The sequence below is a fragment of the Vulpes lagopus genome, chromosome 8, assembly GCF_018345385.1.
Source record: "Vulpes lagopus strain Blue_001 chromosome 8, ASM1834538v1, whole genome shotgun sequence".
Classification (NCBI taxonomy): domain Eukaryota; kingdom Metazoa; phylum Chordata; class Mammalia; order Carnivora; family Canidae; genus Vulpes; species Vulpes lagopus.
This window is the reverse complement of record NC_054831.1, coordinates 32,452,553-32,480,190: the sequence shown is the minus strand read 5'-3', so window position 1 is coordinate 32,480,190 and position 27,638 is coordinate 32,452,553. Positions and strand designations below refer to the sequence as shown.

The 27,638-nt window shown below is 44.3% G+C and overlaps 1 protein-coding gene across 1 annotated transcript; it reads right to left on the bottom strand.

Annotated features, from left to right (window-relative positions):
* Positions 1–317: 317 nt before the first annotated feature.
* On the bottom strand, positions 318–25,961 carry ATP12A (ATPase H+/K+ transporting non-gastric alpha2 subunit). Its single transcript, XM_041767435.1, has 23 exons — positions 25,764–25,961; positions 25,185–25,340; positions 22,871–22,930; positions 19,730–19,933; positions 18,848–18,961; positions 17,751–17,885; positions 17,497–17,614; positions 16,990–17,258; positions 15,772–15,970; positions 15,504–15,613; positions 13,837–13,971; positions 10,518–10,710; positions 8,454–8,629; positions 7,656–7,792; positions 4,865–5,015; positions 3,844–4,012; positions 3,602–3,756; positions 2,200–2,323; positions 1,864–2,009; positions 1,253–1,386; positions 1,003–1,104; positions 492–583; positions 318–405 (listed from the first exon to the last, which is right to left on the bottom strand). Exons 1-23 carry the CDS (start codon positions 25,959–25,961, stop codon positions 377–379), a joined length of 3,306 nt encoding a protein of 1,101 aa, XP_041623369.1. The 3' UTR covers positions 318–376.
* Positions 25,962–27,638: the final 1,677 nt, after the last annotated feature.

Sequence of the window (27,638 nt, the reverse complement as noted above, 5' to 3'; positions counted from 1 at the left end):
CTAGGAAGGTTACTGGACTTTTAATAGGGTATGGAAAGGAGGTTTGAGCAATCTTATCTAGCAGGGAGGTCTGAGCAGGTGGCTGGATTACCCAAAACTCTTTAATGTGAGTGAACTTTATATACATATAAATATGTCATTCTTCCTGTGAAATTCACATATTTTTAAACAAGGAGATGAATAGAGAGATGCAAATCATATATCAACAATTGAATTTGTTTGAAAGTACAAAAGCTCAGTGAGTATCTTTCATACTATTCTCTGCTTTCTCTTTCTGCATTTTGATATGTCTCTACTGCAGCAGTCTCTCAGATGCAGCCAGAAGATGAAAGACATTCCCAATGTGCAACTGGGAGGCCTGGGAAGTAAGGTGGTCTTAATAATACATGTTCTTTTCCCACCAACCTGTAGAGGTAGAAAAAAGTCAATGAGAAATCAGGAGTCTGTTGAAGTAGATAAACAGAGTCTCAAAAAGTCCTATTACTACTTACTTCCAGGGTAGAGTCTGATGAAAAGTTTTCGCACCTCATCATACACCCAAATCAGAATGGCATATGGCACAGCCACAAACCAATACTGAGGCCTGGAAGCAGAAGGGAGGACGGTAAGTCTGAATGGATCCAAAGAAAGGGCCGAGCCCCCTGCCAACGGGCAGAGGGCTTCTTGTTCATTTTCTCTGCTCTATTGGAAAGAAAAGTACATCCCTTGGGTCACATAAAATTGGAAAGCTTCTATTTAAACTGGACTGGGACTGGTAGAAGCAACATCTGCCTTTAAAGCCGCCTAGTGGATGAAGATAGAGATGGGACGGTGAGGTTTGGAAAACCCATTCCCTTTTCTGACAAAACTAGCGGGTCAAAATCTGACTAAACTAGAACTGATTTGGTTTTACCTCTTTTGAAAGTCTGGAGAGGAAAAGACCCCCTGGAATCCTGATGTTTATTTAAGCTGTGACAGCTCACAACAGGGCTCTTTCCTATTCATTGTTGAAGGAGAACTCACCGGAGCATTGTGAAATTCAGGGCTGTGATACTTCCAAGTCCATAGGACAGGATTAATGCAATGATGATCTGCGAGGCAATTCCCACCCAGATGACTTTATTTCTACAAGAAACATAAAAGCAAATAGATTCTGAACTCACACAGTCACAGGACCACACACCCAGTGTAGTCAAAGCCTTGTGTATTATATACCCAACCATTCCTGCGGAAGGCCCAGGATTCAACCCAGGAGATTAGATGTGAGCAGTACCTGAAGAGACCCTGCTGGAAGATGGAGTTCCTCCTGGTTTTCCTGATGATTAGATCTGCTATTTGCTGGACCATGATGCCAACAAAGAAAGCCGTATAGCCCGTCCATTCTAAGTATTTCCTCTGGTACCATGTCTGTCAACAGACAAAAAGGAGACCATGAGACCCCAAAGGGAAAACTGCAGGAAGATTTCAATGTAGTTCTGTAAAGTTTTACTCTCTCCCCACCTCACCAAGATTGACAAAAGTTCACCTTCTAGTGTCTGAAAAGAAATTTTTTTTTTCTTTACTCAGTTGAGTCAGGCAGGAAAGGTGCTAACTTAATTGATCTGGCCCTACTGTGGGTGTTGTTGGACTGGTTACTCTTCCACACAACTGCAAAGCCAATGTAAGAAAATGAGCTCAAGGCATCAAATTTGAAAGCAGAGACTGAGTCCTGGCAAAGGCCAAACCTACGTAACAAAGGGGCACACAGCCCTATTAACTGAGAAAACTTTCACATCCTCTCTCATTAAGGCTGTCCAGGGCATGAAAGTTCTGTATCAGTCTGGGCAAAGCAGTGAGAGTAGGGCAGAAATGGGGGATGCTGAAGGCAGAGTCTCCTTCTCTTACCCACTGTTGTCCATAGCTGTCTTCCAAGTCATTCACGTTGCTGTCTTCCCATTCCACCCGGAGGTTAATGAGAATACTGGGTTTAAACCCCTCTTGTGCATACACAGTGAAATACACAACAAAACCTCCCACGGCTTGTATGAGGCCTAAAAGAACAAGAAAGATAAAGGCAGAGGTTCTATCAGGACTTTGGAATTGCCCCTGTGCTCACTCTCCTCTCAGTCCCTCCTCCCATCTCCAGCCCTGCCCCACGAGGAGAAACACAGTTTCTGATGGACTGGAATGAATTCTTGGGGTGGTCCCTTGTCTGATAGGTCAGAGATGCTCTCATCGTACCGATGTGCAGGTAAGAGTATATGGCAAGTTGCTCGTTCACCAGTCTATCTTTTTTCTTGTGGCGAGGCTTCCTGTTCATAATGTCACTTTCAGCTTTCTCATAGGCCAAGGCAATGGAGGGGATCTAGAGGAGGAGACAGTCCATGAGACTTAGCCCTGGAACACTGTGTTGTATCAGCAGAGTGATAACGACAGTGGCATAGCCAGGAGGCCTCAGGTTGGGCAGTGAGGCTGGTGGATTGTGGTGAGGGGTGGGGCAGGTTATGGAACTGGTCTATCTAGGGTGTATGCAATAAGGGTGCATTGCTTCTAAAGAATTTAAAAACAGTTGGCTTTAAAAATCAATCTGCTTTTTTATTATCACCATGTGCTGGCAGTTTTAAAGATGCTAGCTATAAAACACTTTTCCGTTCTGGGGCAGATGTTTTCTTAGGCATGCCACTGGATCATACCAGTTCCTGCACAGATCCTCCTGCCTGGAAGGCTTGTTAAAGGACAGATGGCTGGGCCCCACCCCCCACCTCCAGTCTTTCCCAAGGTCTGGGCTGGGCTCGGAGAATCTGCATTTGTAACAAGTTCCCAGGTGATGCCTGGACCACACTGCAAGAAGCACTGCTGTGGAGAAAAAGAAGTGACTTGAAAGAGCCCGAAAATGATTTGACTGTAAACCACGAGGACCGCAGTTCCCCTCTAAATAAGAATATCTTTGGCCTCTCTGCAATGTGTTGGTGGCCTGGGTATTATACAAAACAAGAGAGTAGGAGGCGGCCATTTGCAGCATTCTCATTGTGAATTCAGTTCCGTCCCTGTTGCCTTTTTCCCCTTTGCCATGTGGATAGTTTCCTAAATGGATACATACCAGAAGAGGGAGGGCTTAGGTGACATTATTGTACATCAGTGTGAGGCCTGATCAGGTCTGAATAACTGCTACTTCTAACTGCATTTTGGTGAGGGGCTTTCAGGTCACAGATTCTTCTACTTGACAAGGGGGCAGTTGTAGGTTATCACATTGGCCACTGGGCCCCAGCATTACAGGGGCTATTCATGGATAGTTCTATGTTCTCAAAGGGGAGGGAGGCACGGAAGCTGAAACTGACCAACAGCACATTTTGCGGGGAGGGCAAAGAACTCTTGTCTTGAAAAGCTCTTACACTAAGTGAAGTGGTTTTAACTTCCAAACATTTGACAGATCTCTCTAGTCCTTTACTTTGATGTGTGGCTGGTGGACCAGCAGAATTGGCATCACTTAAAAGTGTGTTAGAAATGCAGGACTTCTGGGCCTATCATGTCAAAGTTTGAGGAGCACTAATTTCGTCTAACTCCTTGCCCTTGAAGGTAATGCCCTGGAAGTTTACATCACCTGGGACAGTTATCAGGTCCTGTTCCCTTTAGAGCTACTTACTATGTCTGTGCCCAAGTCGATGAACAAGATAGTAATGGTGCCAATGGGCAGGGGAAGCCCAACAATGATGTAGATCAGAAAAGGGCACAGCTCGGCAATGTTCTTGGTCAGGGTGTAAGCGATAGTCTTCTTCAGGTTGTCGAAGATCAGACGACCTAGGCAAAAATGTTGCTGCCATAGGACTTGCTTTTGGTCTCTCAGGTGATCCCTGTCTTGGTTAGACCCCTAGAGACCTCACTCACCTTCCTCCACCCCTGTGACTATGGATGCGAAGTTGTCATCCAGCAAGACCATATCAGCTGCATTTTTGGCTGCATCAGAGCCTGCTATCCCCATGGCGATCCCAATATCTGCCTTCTTTAGGGCTGGAGAGTCATTAACTCCATCCCCTGTCACGGCGACAACTGCATTCTGTGGGGACACATGAGACACTAGGAGTCAGCAGGTCCAAGGGGTCACAGGTAGTGCAAGATCAACACAGTCTCCCTTCCCTCTGGAGGATGTAGGGAAAACTGGAACTGAAACGAGGGCCTGTTTGGGGGAAAAGATAAAGCCGGGAAATCCCAGAAATAAGTACAATGAACTCCAAAGATGTGCTCCATTAAAACCATTGTGTATAGCAGGCTAAAGTGGAGCACTGGGTGTCAGACTATATGTTGGCAAATTGAATTTAAATTAAAAAACAAAACAAAACAAAACAAAGAAGATGCTAGTTGAAAGAGGCTTTCTAACCAGGAAAAAAAAGTAAAGTGGATCTCTTATATCTTGTATGACTTTACAATTTTTTTTCTGTATCTTACATTTTCAGATCTTTCTATACCCACACCTACCATAGTACCAAAAGTTTCACTGTCAGAAAGCCCTGCATGCAGGAGGGGCTCTCTCAAAGGAGAGTAAAGGGTCAGCCCCCTGAGAGGGTAAAAACATAAGGTGATGAAGACAGGCAAAGAATTGTCTTGAGGTGGTTTTTTTTTTTAAAGATTTTATTTATTTATTTATGAGAGACACAGAGAAAGGCAGAGATATAGGCAGAGGCAGAAGCAGACTCCCTGCAGGGAGTCTGATGTAGGACTTTATCCCAGGATCCTGGGACCATGTCCTGAGCCAAAGGCAGATGCTCAACCACTGAGCCATCCAGGTGCCCCTCATGAGAGGTTTAAAAAGTGATTTAGCCCTGATCTGGGATCCAGATCTCAGCCCTGCATTTCCCCCATAGGATAGTGACAGACCTGGAAGGTTCTCTGGGCACTGCTGTCCACCTACCTGCCTTTGACACCCCTCTACGATGATCAGCTTCTGCTGGGGGGATGTCCGGGCAAAGACAATCTCTGAGTAGTTGGTTAGGAGCTCATCCAGCTGCTCTGGGCTCATGTCCTTCAGCTCTGCGCCAGTCACCACAGCAGCTTTAGCATCCCTAGAAGGGCCAGAAGGGACTGAGTGAGGCCAAATGTTGGATCTTAGGCTAAAACACTGTTCTGGGCAGGAAGTGGGCTGAAGCCTCTTTGACTTTACCTGGCACCCACAGTCCTTGACACCTAATACTCTAGTGGGATAATAGGGGTTGTGAGTTCTGGGGACACTGGCCTCCATTTCAAGACACAGAACACTGAAGCTAAACAGTAAGGCCATTTCCTGATATTGTATGATAGGAATAAGCCAAGTAGCCTTTTGCTTGCAGGAATGGGTGGAAACATTCCTGGGGCAATATTTTACTCAAGGAGTAAAAGGAAGGTAAAAAAACCTTCCTGTTCATGTTTTGGGTCTTAGAATCAGCTTCTGCCAACACACATGGGTAAACAAGTCTTTGATGTTGCTTATTTCAGATTAATAGTGTCTATTGCACAATATGCTGTGTAGGGAGAACAACTTATTACTGAGGTCCTCTTTGATGAGAACTACTGTCTGCTGCTGATAAAAGTAAGGTTCTAGAAAGTACTGATAATGCAGATCTGATTGTGTCGTTCCCTGCTAGAACATTTCAGAGGTTTTCCGTTGTACTTGGAGCAGACCCCAGAGTTCCTAACTTGGTCTGCAAGGCCAGGTGCAGCTGGTGGTGCTGGGCTTCACCTCCTCTTTGGTTCTCCCCGGCAGCCCTTCATGCCCTCCATTGCCCTCAGGTCTTCATAGGTCTTCCACCTTTGCCAGGAATGGGCATATCTCACCTTACCTCCCCTGACTAACACTCTACATTTCAGCTTTCAAATCTTTTTTTTAAATTTTTTTTTTAATTTTATTTATTTATGATAGGCACACAGTGAGAGAGAGAGAGAGGCAGAGACATAGGCAGAGGGAGAAGCAGGCTCCATGCACCGGGAGCCCGACGTGGGATTCGATCCCGGGTCTCCAGGATCGCGCCCTGGGCCAAAGGCAGGCGCCAAACTGCTGCGCCACCCAGGGATCCCTCAGCTTTCAAATCTTAACTTATAGACTATACTTAAAAAACACTGCATGACTTTTTCTTTCTTTCTTTTTTTTTGTTTTTGTTTTTGACTTTTTCTTTACATTTGTTTGTCTTAAGCTTTTTTAGGTATGTGTTTTCCTGTTGGTGCTAAAAACCAGAATCCTAGCACTTGACTCAAACTATAGGTATCTCTGTGTTCTGGTAAAAAAATTATAAAGTAAGATGAGAAGAAAAGGGTGTGTCCTTTCTCCCCACAGTGGCAAAAAGTATAGTTATTGTATGATCACGAAGCTACAGTTGATAAAGTAGATAACTGAAAATATTCACAAAAGAATCTATGCCATCTCTTGTTCAGTTAAGTGAGTTGCACAAAAATGTATTACCCTATTATTTTTAAAAACAAAACGAATTTTAAAAGTTCCAAAAAGTTTTTGTTGAGGAGTGTTGTTTACACAAAGGAGTGTTGGAATACTCTTAGACTTCAGATGTTGTTGTTTTCAGAGGCTATCATATAACTCTGTTTGGTTGTCTTAACTGGTAATTTGCTGTCCTGCTAATAACTTATTGACTGACAGCTCCGTATTCTAAAAGGCATAAATGCTTGGGGTAAACTACAAGAGGTTCAATGGTCTCTCCTTTTTTCCCTGCATTCAAGAAATTATAATAATGCCAATGACATTTATTTTTACACTGAGATTTTGGAGTCTTTATCATTTATATTGTCAAGAGTCCAGGTGACTCTGGACTCCTCTGACTGCTTGAACCCTTGTTCTCTGTGTGTCCTTCATTGTATTTCACTGTACTTATCACATCACAATTAGTTTTTATTTTTTCTTTTCCTTTGCCTAGATGGAAAGCTCCCAAAGAGCAGGGATTGTGTCTGGTCTGTTTGCTACTATAGTTCCAGTGTCCAGGACAGTGCCTGGCATATTGTTGGCACCCAACAAGTAATTGTTGAGGGGCACGGGGGCAGGGGGCTCAGTCAGTTAAATATCTGCCTTCGGCTCAGGTCAAGATCCCTGTTTCTCTCTCTCTCTCTCCCTCTGCAGCTCCCCCTGCTTGTGCTCTCTCTCTTTCTTTCAAATACATAAACTCTTTAAAACAACAAAAAAAAATAATTAATTGTTGAAAGAATTAATACATGAGTGAATGAATGGATGAATGGACTAAAGGGTGGACATGATTACAAGAATCAGGAGACAAAAGGAAAAACTGAATCTCTCCTCAGGAAGCTTTCATTCTATTTACTACAAAATAAAAAAAGAGAAGTGCATGTTCACATAGCTATACATCATGAAGCAACTGAATAAATAATATTTTGAGTGCACTAGGGAAGTGCACCAAACACAGAGGGTTTTTAATATTTCTGATTATACAACTGGATCAATGGCAAGTAATTTCATATAAATTTTGTTTCAGTTTTTCTCACTCTAAATTTGGTGCTGAAGTTTTCAGATCTACTCCATTGGGTTTTTAAATTTCTATACAGAATACATCATGGGTAACTTTCATGGTACAAATACAGTTTAGCGTTACCCTGAGAGAGTGCCTGGCAAAAAGGGGATTTGCTCCAAACAGCACAGCTCTTTAGGGCCAACAAGGATAAGGACTTGGGTAAGACTTTAGTTTCTGCTACATTGGTTCTGTGCTTACCGTTTGTTAACTTGCTCCACAGCAATGTGGAGGCGTTTTGCAATGTCTTCCACTGTCTCACTGTTGGCTGAAATGATACCCACACTCTTGGCAATAGCTTTGGCTGTGATTGGATGATCACCTGTAACCATAATAACCTAGAACACAAGCAATGAGAAAGACATGTGGACAATGAGAAACTCGGCTGGCCAGACAGAGCAGGGATAGTTCAGTATCACCTACTCTATTGTGACCTGGTAGAATGTGATTGGTGAATCATTGTGGTTTGCCCTTATGGGCAGTTCTTGATCTTTAGATCAAAGACAGAAGTACCTCATTGGATCTATCCTTACTTCCGAGCTGCTTATATCTCTTCCTCTGACATTAGAGGAGGCCCTTTCCCTGTGAAAGGGCTAGTGGATGTATACTTGAGACAGCCTCATATTGCTTCAACAGTCTTCATATTAACATGGACTGGAATCAATATTTTGGCTTTGGTATTATGAAGACAAATGGATTTTGAAGGCTGAACCTTGAGATTAAGTAATAAAACCTTTTATTATCTATCATATCTAGGGCAAGATAAAGTCAACTCATGGCATTTTCACTGCAGTTACTATTGTGGTTTGTTCCACATAAACACATTTTGCCTTTATTGGTCAGTTAGTAGAATGTTAGTATAGTGAAAGTAGAGATAAAAAGGGGGTGGGGGATTATGATATTTACCTGAGACTTAAATACTGACTATCTCCTATGATATTTTTAGAGAAGGATACAACATAGATGGAGGACTTCTTAAGAGAGGAAAATAACTCCCACCTTGATCCCCGCACTCCGACATTTGGTGACTGCATCAGGTACAGTGGACCGAGGGGGATCAATCATTGATAAGAGCCCCACAAAACAGAGGTTAGATGTGGGAAAGTTTATGGCATCTACATCAAATGTGTAAGTTTCTGGAAACTCATCTGCTGGCAGGTAGAGATGACAAAAACCTGGAATGCATGTGAATTTGAGAGTCAGTGAAGTTAGGATAAGAAATAACAAAAGAAAAGGAAAAACATTTTCACATACTCCTTTACTATTTTACTAATACTTGAGAGTATTCCAGAATTGTTTAATTCTTTCAATTCCATAATGCATGCTATAATTAGGAAGGACATATTTCATCCAAAAGTAATTTACTGTGTGTCCACTGGATTCTCTGTTATGTTCTGGGGATATAGAGACCAAGAAGGGATAGCCTTTGCTTCTGAAGATGTCTCAGTTTAGTGTGACAACAAAGACATAAAGAAGTAAAGCATAAAAAAGCACAGTGAGTGTCACAGAGTAGAGCCACCTGGGTAATCAAGAAAGACTTCTGCAAGGAGGTAACGTATGAGTAGACTCTTGAGAGAGGAGTTAGACATTTTCTAGGGAGAAGGGAGGGAGGGTTGGGGATGGGAAGGCCATTTGAGGCACAGAAAACAGCATGTGCTACTGCAAAAACTAGGGAAAGAATCCAGGGTACCAGGGGGATGGTGTGAAGCTGTCCTTAATCAAGGTAAGTATGAGAGAAAGGCCATTTGCAATGGAGAACTTTTTGTAATTCAGAAGGGATCTGCTTCAAACAGGTTAAGGTGGATGGGATTCCTCTGTCTGGTGGGACTCCCAAGATCACATGACTTTTTCATCAGCTTTTATATCAAATTTATTATCAGCATGTCCCACTGCCTTACACACTTCAGTAAAGCACAGGGCAGAGTCTGAGAGGTCAAACACCAGGTTCCTAGAGCAATTCTTGTCAGATGGGTATCAATCCTGCATTGAAAACACGAGCTGGTGCTGTGGGTTATTTAAGGCATGCTTAAAGTATTATCACCTCATTTAATTATTTCATTTGCCCTACAAGCTGAAATATCCTTTAGAAACACATTCCACAGATTCCATCTCTATTGGCAAGAACCTTTATGATGTTTAATGAGCCTTATCATCAACTGTGAACTTCTGTTACCTAGAATTCATATTCTGTAGTTCACAGGTCCCATTTTGTCAACCCAGGATTGAGTTTTCATGACAGAACATACCCTCTGAGATCACTAAAGTTACCACAATTAGGCTCCTACCACCATGGCAGCATTTCTGTGGTTCCTTCCACCTCTGACAACATCTGTCTCTATTACTGGTAGTAGTGTCCCTACTAAGCAAGTGAGAAACTTCCATATTATTTTAAACTTATTTTTCTCCTCTGACTAGTGGCTAAATCTTACCAGTTCTGCTTCCACGAAGTCTGTTGTGTCTGACCCCCTCCTTCACATTCCTAGTGCCTTGGATCAGATTCCCACCCTCTTTTACCTGAATGAGGGCAACCACCTCCTCCTGAGACCCATGCCTCTCCTCTCCTTCCTGCTGCCAAGAATTATCTTTTAGAAAACACTGTAATTCTGACTGGTCCACTCACCACAAAGCCTTTAGTGGCTCTCTCTGACTATGGGTTGGAACCCCAGTTCCTCACCCACACAAGGCACTCCTTATCATACATGCCCTCCAATCTCTTTCCTGCCCATTTCCTGGGACTATGCCATCTCATCTACCTGTAAAACTCAACAGACTGCCCCACTTATAATGTGTGCACACATCCCATCCACTTCTAACTCTGTGCTTTGGCTTATGCTGTTCCCTCTATGCCAATATTTTCCCTCACCTCCCTTCAAGAATTATCGTGCAAGGCCCAGTTTATCCTCATATGTTTGTTTGTGATATTCTTCTTCCTATGATTCACATGGATGCCGTAGCCACTCCACTAGATAACAAGCCTGTCTCCTCTTGTGCCCTGACCTGGCATAAGGCTCTAGAGCCTTACACCCAAGGTAACAGATAAGGGTTCTGCAACCAAGAGCTCACCCAGCACACGCTCCCCTAGGCCTCCCAGCTCCATGTATGCTGTGTGGAAGGCCTCGGCTGTGCTCTTGTCTAGAGGCTGCTCCTGGCCATTGACCATGATGGTGCTGCACTTCTCTAAGATCCTCTCAGGGGCCCCTTTCATCACCATGAGGAAGCGCTTGTCGTTGGGGTCATCCGTTTTGTGTATGGAGAGCTGAGAGGGAAGGAATTGAGCGTGTTAGGTACTCCCTGCCATCAGATAATGACGCCATCCTTACTTACAGGGGCCTGAACCAGACAGACCTCTTAATTAGCAATATTACAAGAAGCTTAAAGACATCCTTTCTCTCATGCGGCTACTTATCCTTGACATGAAGAGGAGAATTCACTATAGGCGTATTCTATCCTTTTTGTTTTGAGGTCAAGTAATATGCAGAGATCTAGACTCGGTCCAGCTCAGAGAGGCACTCTGAATTTGAATCCAAAGTAAGTAAATCTCATCTCTCAAACAGAAACTCATTGCTTTTGGGGAGGCCAGATATGGTTGTCACCCTGTGAAGTCATGTGTATTGAACCAAATCTCCTGAGGATGCCTGTGGGGGTCAGGGGACTGTGAGGCACCTCATCTCACTTCTTTTCTCCACCTCCCTGTCATGGATAGCACCCTTTCAGTCCCAGGCTATTTTGAGCTCAGGCAGACAGAGGGTAGGAAGTGGATACTCTCACAGGCTTTCAGGACAGTTACAAAGTAAATAACACAATTTTAACATCAATATCCTCTCACCTACTGATTCTACTTCCAGAATCATCCTAATAAGGTAATGAGAAAAAATCTGAAAAAAACAAAACAAAACAAAACAAAAAACATATAAAATGGATGAGTCTTATGGAAACCATTTTCATATACCAGGTGCTCTTCTAAGCCTTCAAAAGGAATTTCGGGAAGCTGGAGTGTTTAAAAGAGAAACTGAGTTTTAGTAACTCAGTTACTGAACAAAAAAACAAAAACCAGAAACAACACTACCATTTTAGGTCTATCAATTGATTCTAAATCAGTAGTTCTCAGCCTTCTGGATACCAGAGAGGAGCACAATAAAAAATTAAAAAGTAGAGGGCAAACATAGCTTGTTTTTTTTTTTTATGGCCATGTAAGCACATTAAAAAACCCCAACTAACTAAAATCAAACCAAAACTTTCCATCTATTATCACTATCATTTTCTCAAAGATAGAATATTTGAACACTTAAAAAGTAAGAATAATAAACATTTTTATAGTGCATATTCTTTTAAGTGCTTCACATATGACTCATTTAATTCTCAAAACTACCCTAAGGCTGTGGGTATTATTATTATCACCTTTTACAAGGAAGGAAACTGAGGTGCAGAGAGGTTAACTGGCATGTGCAAGGTTATGCCATAATAGGTGGCTGAGCTGGGATTTGAATTTAGGCTAGTAGGTTCCAGAGTCCCTGCCTTAATCTGGTAGCATATAAAGGATAATCTTTTAAATTAAATACATTCATCCTTACATAAAACTTTATAAAATACTGTCCTAATTTTCCAGTTTATCACACACTATTGGAAATATTTCTATGGGCCGGTCTCAGTTTGGGGAATTGCTATTCCTCTTTCTATTTTGTTTCCTTTGGTTGAATGATACCCTAGGGACCTTCCAAGGCCATGACCTCTAAGACTCTTTTTTGAATGTTGCTCATATGTAGATATAAAATGGCACTGACAGCCTCCAAAGAGGCTCTTTGACCTCTTCTGTAGTAACCCACACAGATCCTTCTATCTAGTCCCAAATCTGGGTAGCCTACTTTCTCCCTCAACATTTAGTACATGAGGCCTCATGGAACCTGCTTTTTTCTCATTCTCACATGATGAGGAAAGTCTCTACTAGAGTAGATGGAACCCTAGCAGGATTCTGAATCTTAGTCTTGATTAGAAGACCATTCAATCTACCTCTTAAGAGCACAGACTCCCTGGGTCTGTTTGAATCCTGGCTCTGGCCCTTACTAGCTGTGTGATAATGCTCTGTACGTCAGTTCCTCATTCCCTACCTTGTAGAGTTGAGAGAATTGAGTGATGGATTACATGTGGAAATTAGCATATAATAACTAACATTACTGTTGTTATTTTAGGATCGTTACTCAATCTATTTTCACTTCTGTTTTGAATAAGACTTCTGATTTACTGGCTTTAATATTTGACTTCATACGTTTTTTAGTTGTCTATTTGGCTAACTATAATTCTTCATTGGCTTGTTATCCACAAAGATGTTTGCAACACAGTTATTTCCCAATCCTAAATGCCATCCAAACAAAATGTGTCAGTAAACACAGGAAAGTTTTACACAAGCATGGTTACCTTATTTATATACTTTCCTGTTATGCAAAGACCAAGTCACAACATCCTGCTCTTAGCTTTGGAGTCTTTGGGAAGTCTTACCTGCAGCAATAAACTGGGCTACAAGCTCTCATTTGTCCCATCATGGACAAATGAGAGGAGGATGGAGCTATTTGACTGTTGGCCAGCCTGGAATGAGGGAAGACAGCTAGGCAATGATGGCCATTTTCCCTCTGAGCAATGGGTAGAAAGGAGGTCCCTGTCAACTACATGGGGAAGAACTAGAAAGCAATGTGGCTGGTAACAGTCACCTATTCATTGGTCTTCACAAAGGGCAATGTTTACTCACAAGGCCCAAGCTAAACTGTTCTGCTTCTGTGTTGTGGTAGAGAAAGCATGGCCTTGGGAGTTGAAGAGATAATGTGAAAATTGGTTGTGCCACTTAGATGCTTGGATAACTCTGGTCACATCAACATTTCCTAAGGGCCTGTTTCCTCACCTAGAAATTGATATTAATTAGTCCTACCTCAGGCTTATCATGAGGATTAAAAGAGAATGTATGTAAAGTGCTGGATACAGACTAAGGAAGCAGTAAATGTTAGTTCTCCCCATTCTCTTACTTTTCATTTATCCTTTGGGATGTGGCTTTTGCCCCTCACCTGTGCAAAAGTTACCTGTGGGGGTGGAGGTGGCATGTGTGTGTGTGTGTGTGTGTGTGTGTGTGTGTGTGTTTGGAGGGTGTAATATAAATCAATCATTTATAGGAATAGCCAGGCCCTGACAAGGTCTTCACTTCTCGTTTTTCTTTACCTACTTCTGGCAAAGGAAAGAGGCCAGCAAGGGAAACTTGTTCTGGGCATACCAGATGCCCAGGCCCTGTATTCCTGTATTTTTGGAGTCAAATATCATTCAAAATACATACTAAAAGAACACTTAGAGGTAGAAACGCCATTCTTTGATAACAAAGATTTGGTTGTGAGGGAAAACTCACCTGAAATTTGTTGGTCGAGTTAAAAGGAATTTCAGCTACTTTGTGGTTTCTTTTTCTAATTTCCATCACATCACCCAGAATGACCTCTGAGAACTTCAGAAGAGCAGTTTCTGAGGCATCTCCAACCACAATTCTCTGAGAATCAAGAGATAACAAATATTTGTAGCAATATAATCTGTTCTTTTGTAATTATTTTCAATGAGCCAGCATGTAGCCTAAACTCAAAAAGCAACCACACCACAATTAGCCACTGACTGAACCATGGTGGAGGTGTTAAACTGAATGGTGCTGCCTATTGGCATTAAGGAAATTCAAAACACATAGAGCTCTATGAGACCTGGAGGGTTGCATGAAAACACTAGCTATGAATTAGTCTTAAAAGATGAATAAGACAGACAAAGGAACAGAAGAAAGCCTTCTGGAAATTAGAATGCTATGAATGAAGGCATGAAGTGGAAGTGTTCCACTGTAAGTGCTGGACATATGGGTGGACTTGGGGGATGCTCTGAAAGTCAGGTAAGGTCTAAAACTCGAGAAGCATAAAACAGATGCATGGAAAGTTTTTGAGCAAAGTTAGGTGAAGCAGTTCCTCTAATAAAGTATTTAAGGAAAATTACTGGTATGCAAGAAAGACTAGAATCATAGAGGCCAATCAAGAGGTTGGTATAATTAGTTAGATATAAGGTACTGGCAATAACAGAAAAGTAAAATTATATAGTTATTTGAAGCAAGAATAAAAGGACTCGGTGATTCACTAGATATTAGGAATGAAGAAAGTTAAAGATTACTCCCAAAAGTTTTGGCTGGGATGACCATAAAGTGGTTATGTCATAGGAAAATAGAAAAGGGACAAGATAGTGATTTAGAGCCAGGTTGCGTACAGGTGGAAGGTGTCAAATATGATTTGAGAGTCTAAGCTGGCGAAACTTTCAAGTGGGAACACACAGCTAATTGGAGATCCAAGGAGTTTGGGTGAAAAATCAGGACTAGAGAGAAGGATTTAAACGATATGGACAGAGAAGTGATGGGCCAAGAAGAGAATTGATGAGCTGTCAGACAAAGAAAGAAAACCAACCAAACAAAAAGTATAAGAAAGAGTAAAAGTCAATGAAGGAAACAGATGGCATATAGAAAAGCTAGGAGAAGATAGATTCAGTGACTCAGAGGGAGAAGGAGGGGAGGAGAGGAGAGAGGAAGGGGAGGAGGGAAGGAGAGAAGGAAGAAAAGTTTGTTTTTGTATATTCTAACATTCCAGGGCCCCTTAGAACTGCATCTGCTGCCAAGAGGAATATATTCTAAGGTCAATCCTTCTATTTCCTTCCAGTTATATTTTAAACTTCAGTGAATGGCATTTATGTAATAGAGAAACTTTGATTATATCTCCTTAGCTTGTAAAGGAAAGTAACTTAAAGGTACATTCATTTTCAGGAGTGAGACAAAATTTTCAATAGACCTCAATCAATGTTCTGAGGACTTGTAGACATCTCTGTGATTTCTCAAAGCTGGGCAGAGTGAAGAAAATTTTCTGCAAGGCTTGTGAGTCAGACTTGCTCTTACTAGAACACACTTTACTCAGTTGGAGAGATTTCAATCAAGCATCAAATCAGAACAAAGAAAGTAATTTCAAACTGGCTGTGATTTAAGACCGAGTGATACTGAAGCTTTACCTTCATGATGGGGACACTTTCTTGTCCTGGTTTGAACTCAGCTCTGTTACACAATGTTATTATCTTTGATAAGGAGGCCCAGGTCCCAGAGCTTTGATCAAAGACTTGGTCTGGAAAACAGAACAGTGGATGCTGTGGATGCTGGGCCTAATATCTATACTATTCAAACAATTCTCTGGGATTGCAGACTAAAGCTGCCATGTTCTCCTTGGCCCCCTCTGCTCGAGTCCACAGCTTCAGGCCACACTGAATGTTCCAGAAGACTTACTTGAATGGTCTTCACTGGTGTCAGCTATGAAGATCTGGTTGTCAAACCACAGATGGGCCACGGTCATCCTATTCTGGGTCAGAGTCCCAGTTTTGTCTGAGCAGATGATAGAAGTGGAGCCAAGGGTCTCCACCGCTTCCAGGTTCTTCACCAGGCAGTTCTTCTTGGCCATCCGTTTAGCTGTCAGGGACAGAGTCACCTAGAGAGAGAGGGAGAGGACGAAGCTTTGAGAAAAATCAACATTTTGAACTCAGGCTCCATAACAAAGAAGCAGCAGAAGCCAAACTAGTTTCAGGACAAAGGTATAGTTACAGATGCAGTGAAGCTCACCCAGTGGCTGATAAACCACATAAAGCCCTATCCATATGTCGTAATCCTTTTATTAAATGTAGGAGGCTGGGATGCGTGGGTGGCTCAGTGGTTGAGCGTCTGCCTTTGGCTCAGGGCGTGATCCTGGAGTTCCAGGATTGAGCCCCGTATCAGGCTTCCTGCATGGAGCCTGCTTCTCCCTCTCCCTATGTCTCTGCCTCTCTCTGTGTGTCTCTTGTGAATAAATAAATAAAATCTTTAAAAAAATGTAGGAGGTAAACAATGCGCCCAAGTTCCTCCGTTGTATAAATGGCCAAGGATTCTTTTTTCTTTTTAAGGAATGTGAGAATTTGGGACCCCTGGGTGGCTCAGCGGTCGAGCGTCTGCCTTTGGCTCAGGGCATGATCCCGGGATCTGGGGATCGAGTCCCACATCGGGCTCCCTGCGAGGAGCCTGCTTCTCTCTCTGCCTATATCTCTGCCTCTCTCTCTCATTAATAAATAAATAAATCTTAAAAAAAAAAAAAAAAGAATGTGAAAATGTAGAGAAGGTGTCAGGCTTCCTGAAAATCTGTAAGTGGTGGTCTGTCTTATATAGTTCCTTTTTTTTTTTTTTTGTCTTTTCTAGCTCCTAATGAGAAAGATAACATGCAATTTGCCGATGGAGCCCTTAAAAATGAAAATATAAAGTTTTCTAGGACAGAGTTAAAAATGTTAGCAATATCACAATGTCTTTTGTCTCTCTAAGGAACAATCTATTCAGGATATCCCATTGTGTCCCATGACAGTGAGGGACTGTCCCTTTGAAGATGGAGGAGATTTGAAGGGTATGGGTGAGTGCTACCCAGCACAGCAGAATGCCACATGTTCCTAGGGTCAAGGGACAGGCCACCTGGAATCATGGACTCACAGTGACAGTGGCCAGGAGACCCTCAGGCACATTGGCCACAATGATGCCAATGAGGAAGATGATGGCGTCCAGAACCTGATACTTCAGGGACACTGCGATGATGAAGAAAAGGATGCCGATGGAGACAGCCACTCCTGCCACAATATGGACAAAGTGCTCGATCTCAATGGCAATGGGTGTCTTCTCATTTCCAACTCCTGAAGCCAGTGAGGCGATCTGACCAATGATGGTGCGGTCGCCTGTGTTGATGACCATGCCAGTTGCTGTGCCTACAGGTAAAGTAGACATTTTATTCCGGGGATCCTCAGCTATGAGGATCTGCTTCCAGTCCTCTCTTTGCTGGTTTACATGATCAATTAGTACACATTACAAAGTTCTCTGGACTCTTTAGTTCCACGTTTTGTCCTTGCAAATCTTTATAGCAAGAGATGGTAAAGAGACAAGAGCCTGTGGGGGGCAGAAGTGATATGGGTGGGGCATACGGTCCTGAGAACCAGCTGGACTTACCTTCAAGACAGGTTGTAGAATAGAAGGCAATGTTCTTTGTTTCCAGGAGACTATCATGGGTAAACTCAGAGGAGCGGGCCTGGGGCTCAGATTCTCCAGTGAGAGATGAGTTATCTACCTAGAAGAAATTTTGAAAAAAAAGCTCCAGATCTGGCATCTTGTTCCCTGTCCCAGTTACACTGAGATCTAAAAGGACAACAGAACGTCAGCTAGTTATCAGCATGCTCTTTGGGGCACCCCATGATGATGCTTACCTTACACCCCTGAGCAGACAACAACCTGATGTCTGCAGGGACCCGGTCTCCCCCCTTAATCTCCACTATGTCCCCCACCACCAGTTGCTCTGCAGGGATTGTCTTCTTCTCCGAATCTCGAATGACAAAAGCTTGCTGCAAAAGAAAACAGTGACGGTGGCCTCAGATCCTGGAATGACCCCAACCCTCCTCCACACACCCCCACATCTCAGGGATGGAAGCCACAGCTGTCAGAATGGCAACAATGTGACAAAAAACTTTTACTTGGGGACAGAAGACACTAAGTACTATCTCCTTTTTGAGGAAGAACTCTTGGAGATATTCTTCAAACCAGAAAACTCTGTGGGCCGATACAGCAAATTGACAGTCCTGAGCATGACAGACAGACAATTAAGCATGAGTGATCTTGGATGGGATGTTGAGGAAGAACCCTGATGGCTGAGCCAAAGGGTTTAATACTCTTGCTCGGGTCAGGAAAACTTTCGTGGTGTAGGAGGCTGATCTCCCACTTCTTAGCATGGATGATTCCATCCAGAACACTCTCCAGCAGGCAGCTCTATGGGCCAGGGCAGTATGGTGTTTGCACTGTGCTGACAGTGGTGCAAGATCTCCCTAGAGGCCTCCTTCATGGGGTCTGGCAGGAAGACAAGAGCAGTGGGCGTCCCTCACTGTAATTTGAGGCAACATGCCAAGACGCTCCAAAATGGGTGCAAAAATGGTCACAGATAACAAATTGCAAGTTGACCTCCTTGGCTACCAGGGAATATTCCCAAACTTCTACAGGTCACTCTTGGAAGCACCTGAATTACTTTTGTTTGAATAGTTCACCAAAGCTCAAGAGCAGTAATAGAAAATATTGTGCAGTGACTGATGTTTATCCTATTTTGCTCGACTAAGCATTTTCCTGTATCTTATTTCTCTGATCATCTCAAAACTCTATGCAGAAATAGGGCTTCAAAAGGATGGTCTAAGACTTCTCAGATAGCATAGGGGGGTGGAGCACAGACCTTCTGCCTCAGAGGCCCCACTCTCCTCCTTATCTGATGCTTCTTCATTTGAAGTGATATGGAGACCAGAGAGGGATGGCTGCCACTCACCTGGGGGATCATCTTGTTGAAGGTGGACATGATGTTGGTGCTTTTTGCCTCTTGGTAGTAAGCAAAGATTCCTGTTAAAATAACGACCAAGGCAAGCACACAGCCCAAGTATACCTGGGTAAGGAAGAGAGCATCAATCAGAAAAACATTAGGCATGAGGAATGGGCCAGGTCCTTGGGCTAGAGCTCTCCATGGTAAGGAGAGACATGGCAGTGGTATGCTGGTGTCATTTACAGGCCACAAAATTTACCGATTTTAAAGTATGTAAGTCAATTATTTTTTATGAATTCATATAATTTTGCAACAATCACCACAATCCAGTTTTAGAACATTTCCATCATCCTAATAAGACCACTACTGCCCAGTGGCAATTATTCCCCACTCCCACCAGTGCTGGCAACCTCTGACCTGCCTTTGGTCTCTAGGGTGTGCCTGTTCTGGACATTTCAGACCAAAAGAATCATAAAGTATGTGGCCTTTTGCATCTGGCTTCTTTTTCTTGGCATCATGTTGGTCAGTTCAGTTTTTTTGTTTTGGTACTAAGTTATCAGTAGTCACAGATGCTCATGTTAAAGGGACACAAGTAGCTTCGAGAAGAGAGAACCCCAAAATATTTCACATGGATATAGATCCTTTTTTCCCCTTAGGAACTTATAGTTTGTCTCTCTCTCTCTTTAAAATTCATGCTTATGCTGCCTCTGAGACATCAAAAGTCAGCTATAATTTCTATTTTACAGCTGGTAAAATTATTGATTTTCCCAAACCTGCACAGGGATTGGTCAGTGTAGACTCCTGATTACAGCCCACCACTCTGCCCACTAACAGCCTTAATGGTTATTTCCCATTACTAGTTTAGCAAACCCTGGAAGAAGACCCCCTTACATCATCTAGGGATGAGGACTTATTCATGGAGTATTGGATCCCATACGCAATCCAGCACAGGATGGCTCCTATCCACAGAAGGATAGAGAAGCCCCCCACCATCTGCTTGAGGAACTTGATGATCTCTGGTGTTTCCTTGGGAGGAGTGAGGGCATTGGGCCCATTCTGAGCCAGGAGCTCAGCAGCTTGGGTGCTGGAGAGACCCTGAGAAAGCCAGACAAAAACACATAGAAATTAGACATTTCTCTTCCCTCAGATTGGACATTCATTTTTCTGCAGGTTGAGGGTAGGAGGGCCTGGGAAAAGTGGATGATGCCCCACCTCCCTCAACTCTCACCTTTTTAAAAAGAATATTTAATATCAATGCTTAATATCAGCTAGGCAATGTACTCCATCAATTTGCTATTTACTCTTCAAAATAACCCTCTGAAGAAGGTGCTATTATTAGCCTCATTTTACAGATGTGGAATTTGAGGCACAGGGAGGTTAAATCATCCAGCTAATAAATGGTACCAGGCAACCTGGCTCCAGAGCCACTATATTATACTCTGCTAAGGCATTTTAATTTCTTGGAGATTTATCCAGATATAGGAGTAACTTGGCTAAGGAGAATTTGAAATATAAAAGCTAATCACCGGGTCACCTGGGTGGCTTAGTGGTTAAGCACCTGCCTTTGACTCAGGTCATGATCCCAGGGTCCTGGGATCAAGTCCCACATTGGGTCCCCAAAGGAAGCCTGGTTCTCCCTCTATCTATGTCTCTGCCTCTCTCTCTCTCTCTCTCTGTGTTTCTCATGAATAAATAAATAAAATCTTAAAAAAAAAAAAGCTAATTGCTACAGTTAAGGGCAATGTGGTAACTATCCAGAAAATATTCTCTATTCTAGAACTTCTACATATTGTATGGGCTAATTTTTCATCCTTAAGTTTTGTGTCTTTCTGCTTTTCTCTATATCCATCCCAAGTTCTTTTTGTTTTTTTCCACCCCAAGTTCTAAGTTCTTTTTTTTTTTTTTTGCAAGTTCTAAGTTCTTACTCATCTCCAGAGTCTTAAATTCTACCAACCTCTGAGACCCACACGAGCAGTCATTTTTTGCTAGAAGCCCTCGCTTGTAAGCATGCCTGCACAGGTGTACAGAGGCCCCTCCACCTGCCTTGAAATCCTGTATTGTGATTCATAAGGGTTTTTTTTCCTCCAAAACTATCCTTTATGGAGAAAGTCTTGTCATTACTTTTTCTTCCTTGTCATATTGTTAACTACTTAAAGGACAGCTTATATCCTTGGGATACCTGGGTGGCTCCATTGGTTAAGCATCTTACTCTTGATCTTGACTCAGGTCATGATCTCAGCGTCATGAGATCGAGCCCTGCCTTGGGTTCCACACTCAGAAAAGTCTGTTTGAGATCCTCTCCCACTGCCCCTCTCCCCACTCATGCACATGTGCTCTCTGTCTAAAATAAGTAAAATAAATCTTTAACACAAAAGAACTCTATCCTTGTTGATTTTTGTGTCCTTTATAGGGTGTACTGCTTGTTCTGTTAGAGGCTCAAATATTGGCTGAATAACTGGATTTGAAGTCACTAACTTATAGTCAAAATAAAATTCATCATCTTCTCCTTTCCACTTTTTTCTCTAAACTCTCAGTCCCATGCCCTGCCATGGCCCTCTTGACCACCTGACCAAATCTCCTCCTCCTTTTGCTTCTCTGCCTTTGTAACTGGGATCAGGGATTTGTTAAAAAACAAAACAAAACAAAACAAAACCCAGTGAAACAAAGTCCTATCAGTTATTTCACTGAAATGTCTCTTGAATCTGTCCCTTTCCCTTCCTATCTTACTGCTGCTATCCTATTTTAGTTCCTCATTTTATATTCCCAGGTTATTGTCTCATTCTTCTAGACCCTTCCATCTTCTACCTTAGGTTAAAAAAAAAATCTATCCACCTACCTACCTGCCTACCTATATCTATCTCTTCTACCTACCAATACCTGCATATACCTACCTACTTATATCTGTATATCTTACCTTTTGAAAGCCAATCTTATTTAAAATCACTCCCCTGTTTAGAAATTGTATATAACTAATGTAGTCCTTATTCCTTAGTCTGATATGGAAGCGCTTGATGGTTTCACCCAAACTACCTCTCCCCAATCTCCTTTTCTCCCCCTTCTCTGCCCTTTCCACACACATTAGCTCCCAGAAATCCCATACTGCTCTCCAAATGTACTCTGTCCTCTCTTGTCGCCTGGGCACTCTGCTCACGTAAAGTCCAAATCCTCCTTCTATGTCCTGATTCAAATGCTGCACCATCCAGAGAGCCTGTTCTGGTTCCTCTGGTCAGAATCTATCACTCACTCAGCACACCATTTAAACCTCTCTTTGCCATATAAGTTGAACAGACTGGATGTTATAATACTCCCTTATACACCTGCCTCCCCTGCTGAACTGCTTACTCCTTAAGACCAGGGATCACCTGTCCCTCTTTGGCCCTCACTGCTAGTCTTGTGCGTTGCACATGGGATGTCTTTTTTGCTGAGTTGAACAGATGTATCCAAATCTCCTGATGTCAAGACACCAAAACTTGTGAAATTTAATTTGAGTTTAAATTCACATAAGGAAGCAGTCTTCCTGTGGTAGGGGAATTTGCTAGATGCCTGAGAACACAACAGTATGCCCCAGAGTCATTGTTCCTTCTCAGAGGAAGAGGTGGACAAGCAGGGTTCTAGACTGTGACTCTGGATACTCACTTTTTAACACTGGTTTTCCCCATTCTTTGATAAGATCATTATACTTCCTGGACACAGGGATTAAAAGTAACCTCTGACCATGACCATAAGGAAGTTTCTGAGCCTTTCTGGGGAAACCACAGCTTTCCTGAAGTTACAATCAAAAGAAATGTTTATAGCCAGGTGTCCAGCTCAGCAGAGGGGCTTGACTCTGGGCCTTGGTTCACACACGCCAGCTCTTGAGACTAACAACCATCTCTCACATGCTGGGTGTGTGGGTGACTGGCATTCTCAAAGTGTTGCTTCATCCTAAAGATGATATCTACTTGTCCATACACCCTAAGCACATGGCTTTGTACAGCCCTTGGTATAGTCCCAGGGCTTCTCCTCCCAATCCCCAGGCCCCTGATGACTTACTGTAATGATGTTTGTACCATATTTCTTTTCCAGTTCCTTAATGCTGAGTTTGTGGTCATCCTAGAGTCCATGAAAGGAAGAAGAGAGTGCATTAATAACTCCAAAACACTGAACTCTAAGCTTTGACCAACCCATGAAAACTGAGAGTAGCACTAAGGATAGGAGGGGGCCAGAGAGTAAGGGAAAGAGAAAACTTTCTGTGCCAGGTGGTTATTGCAGTGAGGGAAGAGAGAGCCTTGCTACAGAAGAGGCTTGCTCTTCTGATTCACCAGCCAGGGGATTTCCTGGCCATCCCTTGAGTTCAGACTTAATTTGCCATTTACCACATATTAGCTGTCTTTAGTTTTTACAAACAAAGCAATGCATTTCATCTCAAACTGATCTCCAACACAGGCAAGTTCTAGCACACCTGTCTGCTCTCCAGCTACTAGTGATCTGGATACTTAGTTCAGATCTGAGTTCGGGGGTTAGTTGAGGGTGATGAGCAATACCAAACAGGGGCTCAGACTTGAAGGGGCCTGTACTGAGAGGCAGAGGGTCCTCCTCCGTTAGCCCTATCTTTGGGGATGAGAGCATGGGGGAGAGGCTGGTGGGTGTGGTGGGGGCCTGTGGCGCACTCTGCTGGCCAGCGGTACAATAGCTCAAGGTATCACCCTGTGGCCAGGCATAGTCATGGTCATTCTGCAGCCAGGGACACTTTAGTTCTCCTCGAGGTTCGAATGTGCCAGAGGGCATCCCAGTTTGCTGTCACAAATTAAATTACAGGATTCTTGTGCAAATGTTGGGAAAGAATGACAGATGTTCCTCCCTCAGCACAGAAGCAAGGTAACACTGGCTAACACTATGAAATTTATTTGTCTATATTATACATCTTCACAAAATGCTCAAAGAAGGGAGAGTCTCCTCATAATAAATAGGCATATGATAGAATGGATATATGTTCATGTTATAAGTGGCAATTTCAAGGAAGACTAAATATGCCTTCAATCCTAAATGATAGAGATACGTAGGAAATAAGAACGACTATCTATTATCCGGTGCTATTTCTCCTGCTTTATGTCATTTAACCCTCTTAACAACTCCAACAAGTAGGCACCACTTTTAATTCCTATTTTTCGAAATTGGAAATGAATGTCAATAAAACTGGATTTCAGGTCTGTCCAATTTCAGGGCTGTGTTCTTAGATGTTTCTCAGAACATACACGGGCAAATGCCCAGTGTTGTGCTGCTAAACGTTTAACAAGCTCTTCAGGGAAAATAAATGAAAAGCTCTGATCTGTAGCATTTACTGATTTCTCACCATAGCCAAATTCCAATCTGCTAACCCAATGTCAATCAACTTGCCAAATTCCTGGATATTTAACAATTGGCTCTCTTAGCTCCCATGAATCCATATTACTACTATCTGCTCCAACAATAACAGAGTTTCAAAAGTCTGCAATGAACTGCAGGGACAATCTAGTAAGACTTTGAGCTCAGTGTAGAAGTTTTCCCCTGACATTCCTAAAACATAACCTGTCACATTTCAGTTCTGAGGCAGAACTGAACCTGTAACCTGTAACCAGCTTTAATAACTCCAAAGTTCTTCCTTAACAGTTCTTCCTTAATAATATCAGGCTTCCATAAATTACAAAATTATGAATTATAAATTATAACTTAAATCACAAAATGCACAAATTACAAAATATTCTTACTCTTTCCTCACTTTTCTCCCTCACCCATGCAAACTGTTTATTTCCCACTTTACATAAAAAAAATGGAGCTTACATCAAGGAACTGAAGCTGGTAGTTTGCTCCTAGTTACCAACCCCTGAAGCGGAACTTAATTGAGCCTATGGTCCTGTGAATCCAAGCCCAGTATTCTTACTAGTGAAAGGATTCTTTCTCACAGGGCATACATAGCCACACACCTAGCAAGGTTTAGTGGTTTTGGTTTTCCTGCCGCATGGTTCCAGCTCCAATAGTTTTACCTTATCAGCTAAAAACTGGCAGTTGGCTACTGGTATCTTCACAAAGCAGCCAGGAAAGGAGAAAGGTCTGGGCTGTGCCTGTGGAGACTGGAATCAGAGGCTCTTTCCTTAGAGTTCCAGCTGGGAGTGCCTACAACCAGAATGCAGGAATCCCACAGAAGGCCTGACCCCTGGGCAGATATTATCACACCATTTATTTTAAACAAGGAAACAAATCTCCGGCGATTTTCAAATCCTTGAGACTGATCTTACTTTTGTTAAGAGGTAGGTTATAGGGGCAAGTTCTCCAGGGGAAAGGGCAGTACTCAGCGCATCCATTTGGCTAAAAGACCACATCAACTGACCAGATCCAGTTCTTTCTTCAGCTTCTCCGTATGGTGATCCTTTTTGGAGTGGAAGCAGTTCTTCAGGCCTCTGTACCTCTCCTTGCCATCCTCCTTGTCTGTTTGCTCAACGTCTTTTGTTCCACTGAGCTCCACAGAGTAAATTTCCAATGTTTTCTGAAAGGAAAAGCAGAGGTGCAATAGCAATATTGGCCCAAGATGGGTTTTCTGAAAAGGTGTGGAGTGCTTCTGTCTGTGAGTCAGGGCCTAGGGGGAAGGGAGTCCCCTCGGTGCTTGCGTTCTCTCCGCTCGGGATTGTGGACTGTGGAGAGGTTCTCCCCATTTCCAAATAGCAGCACCCAAGCCCTCTCCTTTCTTCACCACAGCCCTGCGGGCCTCTCCTCCAGGGAAGGTGGGCAGTGACCTCCTCCAGCTGGAGACAAGCCCCCGCTCCGGGAGCCCCCGGGTCTCCCTGGGACCTCGCTACCCACAGCGCACGCCGGCTGTGCGCCCCTTCTTGGATGGGGCGTGCCCCCCTGCGCTCGGCGAGCCTCAGTCTCCGGCAGAGCGGGCTTCACCGATCCTCATGCAGCCGGTAACCCTCGCCGGATCGGAGCCGGCCTTGGACCCCCGGATTTGGGTCTTCACCCCGGCCAGCCCCGGGGCGGGCCGGGAGCCAAGCAGGAGGCAGAGGGAGCGCAGAATAAAGACCGCCAGGCCTTCCTCTTGCCCCCGGCGCCCCCGGCGCCCCCGTCCGCACGTCCCCGGCAGGCGGAGGGCCGCACGCACCTTGCCCATGGCGAGGCTGCCGGCGGCGGCGGGCGGGCTCCGGGGCTCCGGGGCTCCGCGGCTCCGGGGGCGCGCAGGGCAGGGCAGGGCAGGGCAGGGCGGGCAGGCAGGGCGGGCGTCCCGGCGGCGGCGGCGGCGGCGGCTCGAGCCCAGGCGCACCTCCCGCGGCCGAGCGCCAGCCGCTGCCCCGGGAGGCGGTACCCGCCTTAAATGCCGCCCGCCCCGCCCCCGATCCTACCGGTCCGCCGCCCCGGGAGGCGGGAGTCCAGCGGGCGCGGGCCGGCCGTGCGGTCCCCGGGCGCAGCCTGCGCTGGACGAGCCCCGCCGGCCTCACCCCCTCACCCGCCGGGCTTGGCGAATCCGCCGGCGGCCGAGGACTGGCGCGGGGCCAGCGGCGCGGGCGGGGGGCGGCCCCGGGCACTAGTGCTCCCTGCGGGGTCCTGGCCTTTTGCAAAAGGCAGCTTGAGGATGGGAGGCTGGATTTGCGCGGGCCGATGAGGCCCACGTGGCCGACGTGGTCAGAGGGACCTCGGCATGGCCCAGACAGCTGTGAGGAGTGGCTGAAGTACTTCGGGGATCAGGAGAGAAAACCGAGTTCCAGAAACACGGTGGGGCAGGGAGTGCGGAGGAGAGCCGCGAGGACGCGGTGCCGTGCGGGCGGCCTGGCTGGACGGAGGCCGCAGGCTGCGGCCACATCGACACCTGCATCCCTTTCTCCGTGTCTGGCCAATGCTGTGAATCCCTCCTCCCTTCCTTCTCTCTTGCTTTCCATCCTCCCCTCCTTCCTGCCTTCTTTTTTTTCCAAAATGGCACACTCTGAAGTCAGATTCCCCCCCACCCCCCAACACTTCCACTGTGGGGCTGGGCAGCACCAATGAGTTCTAAGCGGCAAGGGACAGGAGAATTCGGGGTGACATCTGGTTTGCAGACACACATCACAGGTTCTTTGGAGTCGGAGGGGACATTAAATCCTAGTCCAAACTCAAGTAACTGTGAACCCCTGGCAAAGGCTGTGTGGTGTCCTGTCCCTCTCCTTCTCCCCTGGAGAATGCTCTTAAGAGGAAAAATTTGAAGACAGGGCTAAGGAGAAACAAAATCTGCCCACAGCTGAAATTCCCACCGTTTGCTGGGAATCCAAGAGGGAGGGTTTAGCAAGTGGCTGCTTGCTCACCTTCACCTCTTTTAGCTCCTGCTCTACCTTTTTGAACAGGTAGAGAATAGAGAAGCAGGATGGCTACAGAAATACCCCCAACCTCAAGTCTAGTTCAAGCTTCCAAAGCAAACTCAGATTCATACTTACCTGATTAGGGGAATAGGAGAGGAATGGGCTTATGGAGAGATGATAGCATAGAGTTTAAAATCAGTAAATTGTTAACAACTCCTCCTAGAGAAGATTGCTGTTTATTCTTGCTGGTGTCAAGCTTGGAGTGGTGTTAGTCACTACCAAATTGGACAAAAGAGAACATTGGCAGATACTCTAGCACCTCTCTGGTCCTGCAGAGTTCCTGGTTCCTGTCAGGGGCCAGTCTTGGCCCATGTGGCAGCTTCTGATGCTATCAGGTATCCTGGAGTGTGATTTCTATCAAAGAGGACAAATGGGGCCGCTCCACACCCACCCACCCTAACTCCAGGTGCTGCTTTGCTGTTGCTCATCACCTTGCCCCAAAGTCCAGACATCCCAATATT

Excerpts from the sequence above, each read along its gene's own strand:
- ATP12A (XM_041767435.1), bottom strand. The coding sequence starts at position 25,961 with ATGGGCAAGGTGCGTGCGGCCCTCCGCCTGCCGGGGACGTGCGGACGG. Across the intron at positions 2,010-2,199 it reads ATACTCTTACCTGCACATCG|GCCTCATACAAGCCGTGGGA; the intron begins GTACGATGAGAG and ends TTGTTCTTTTAG. Across the intron at positions 584-1,002 it reads CTGAATTTCACAATGCTCCG|GCCTCAGTATTGGTTTGTGG; the intron begins GTGAGTTCTCCT and ends TTCTGCTTCCAG.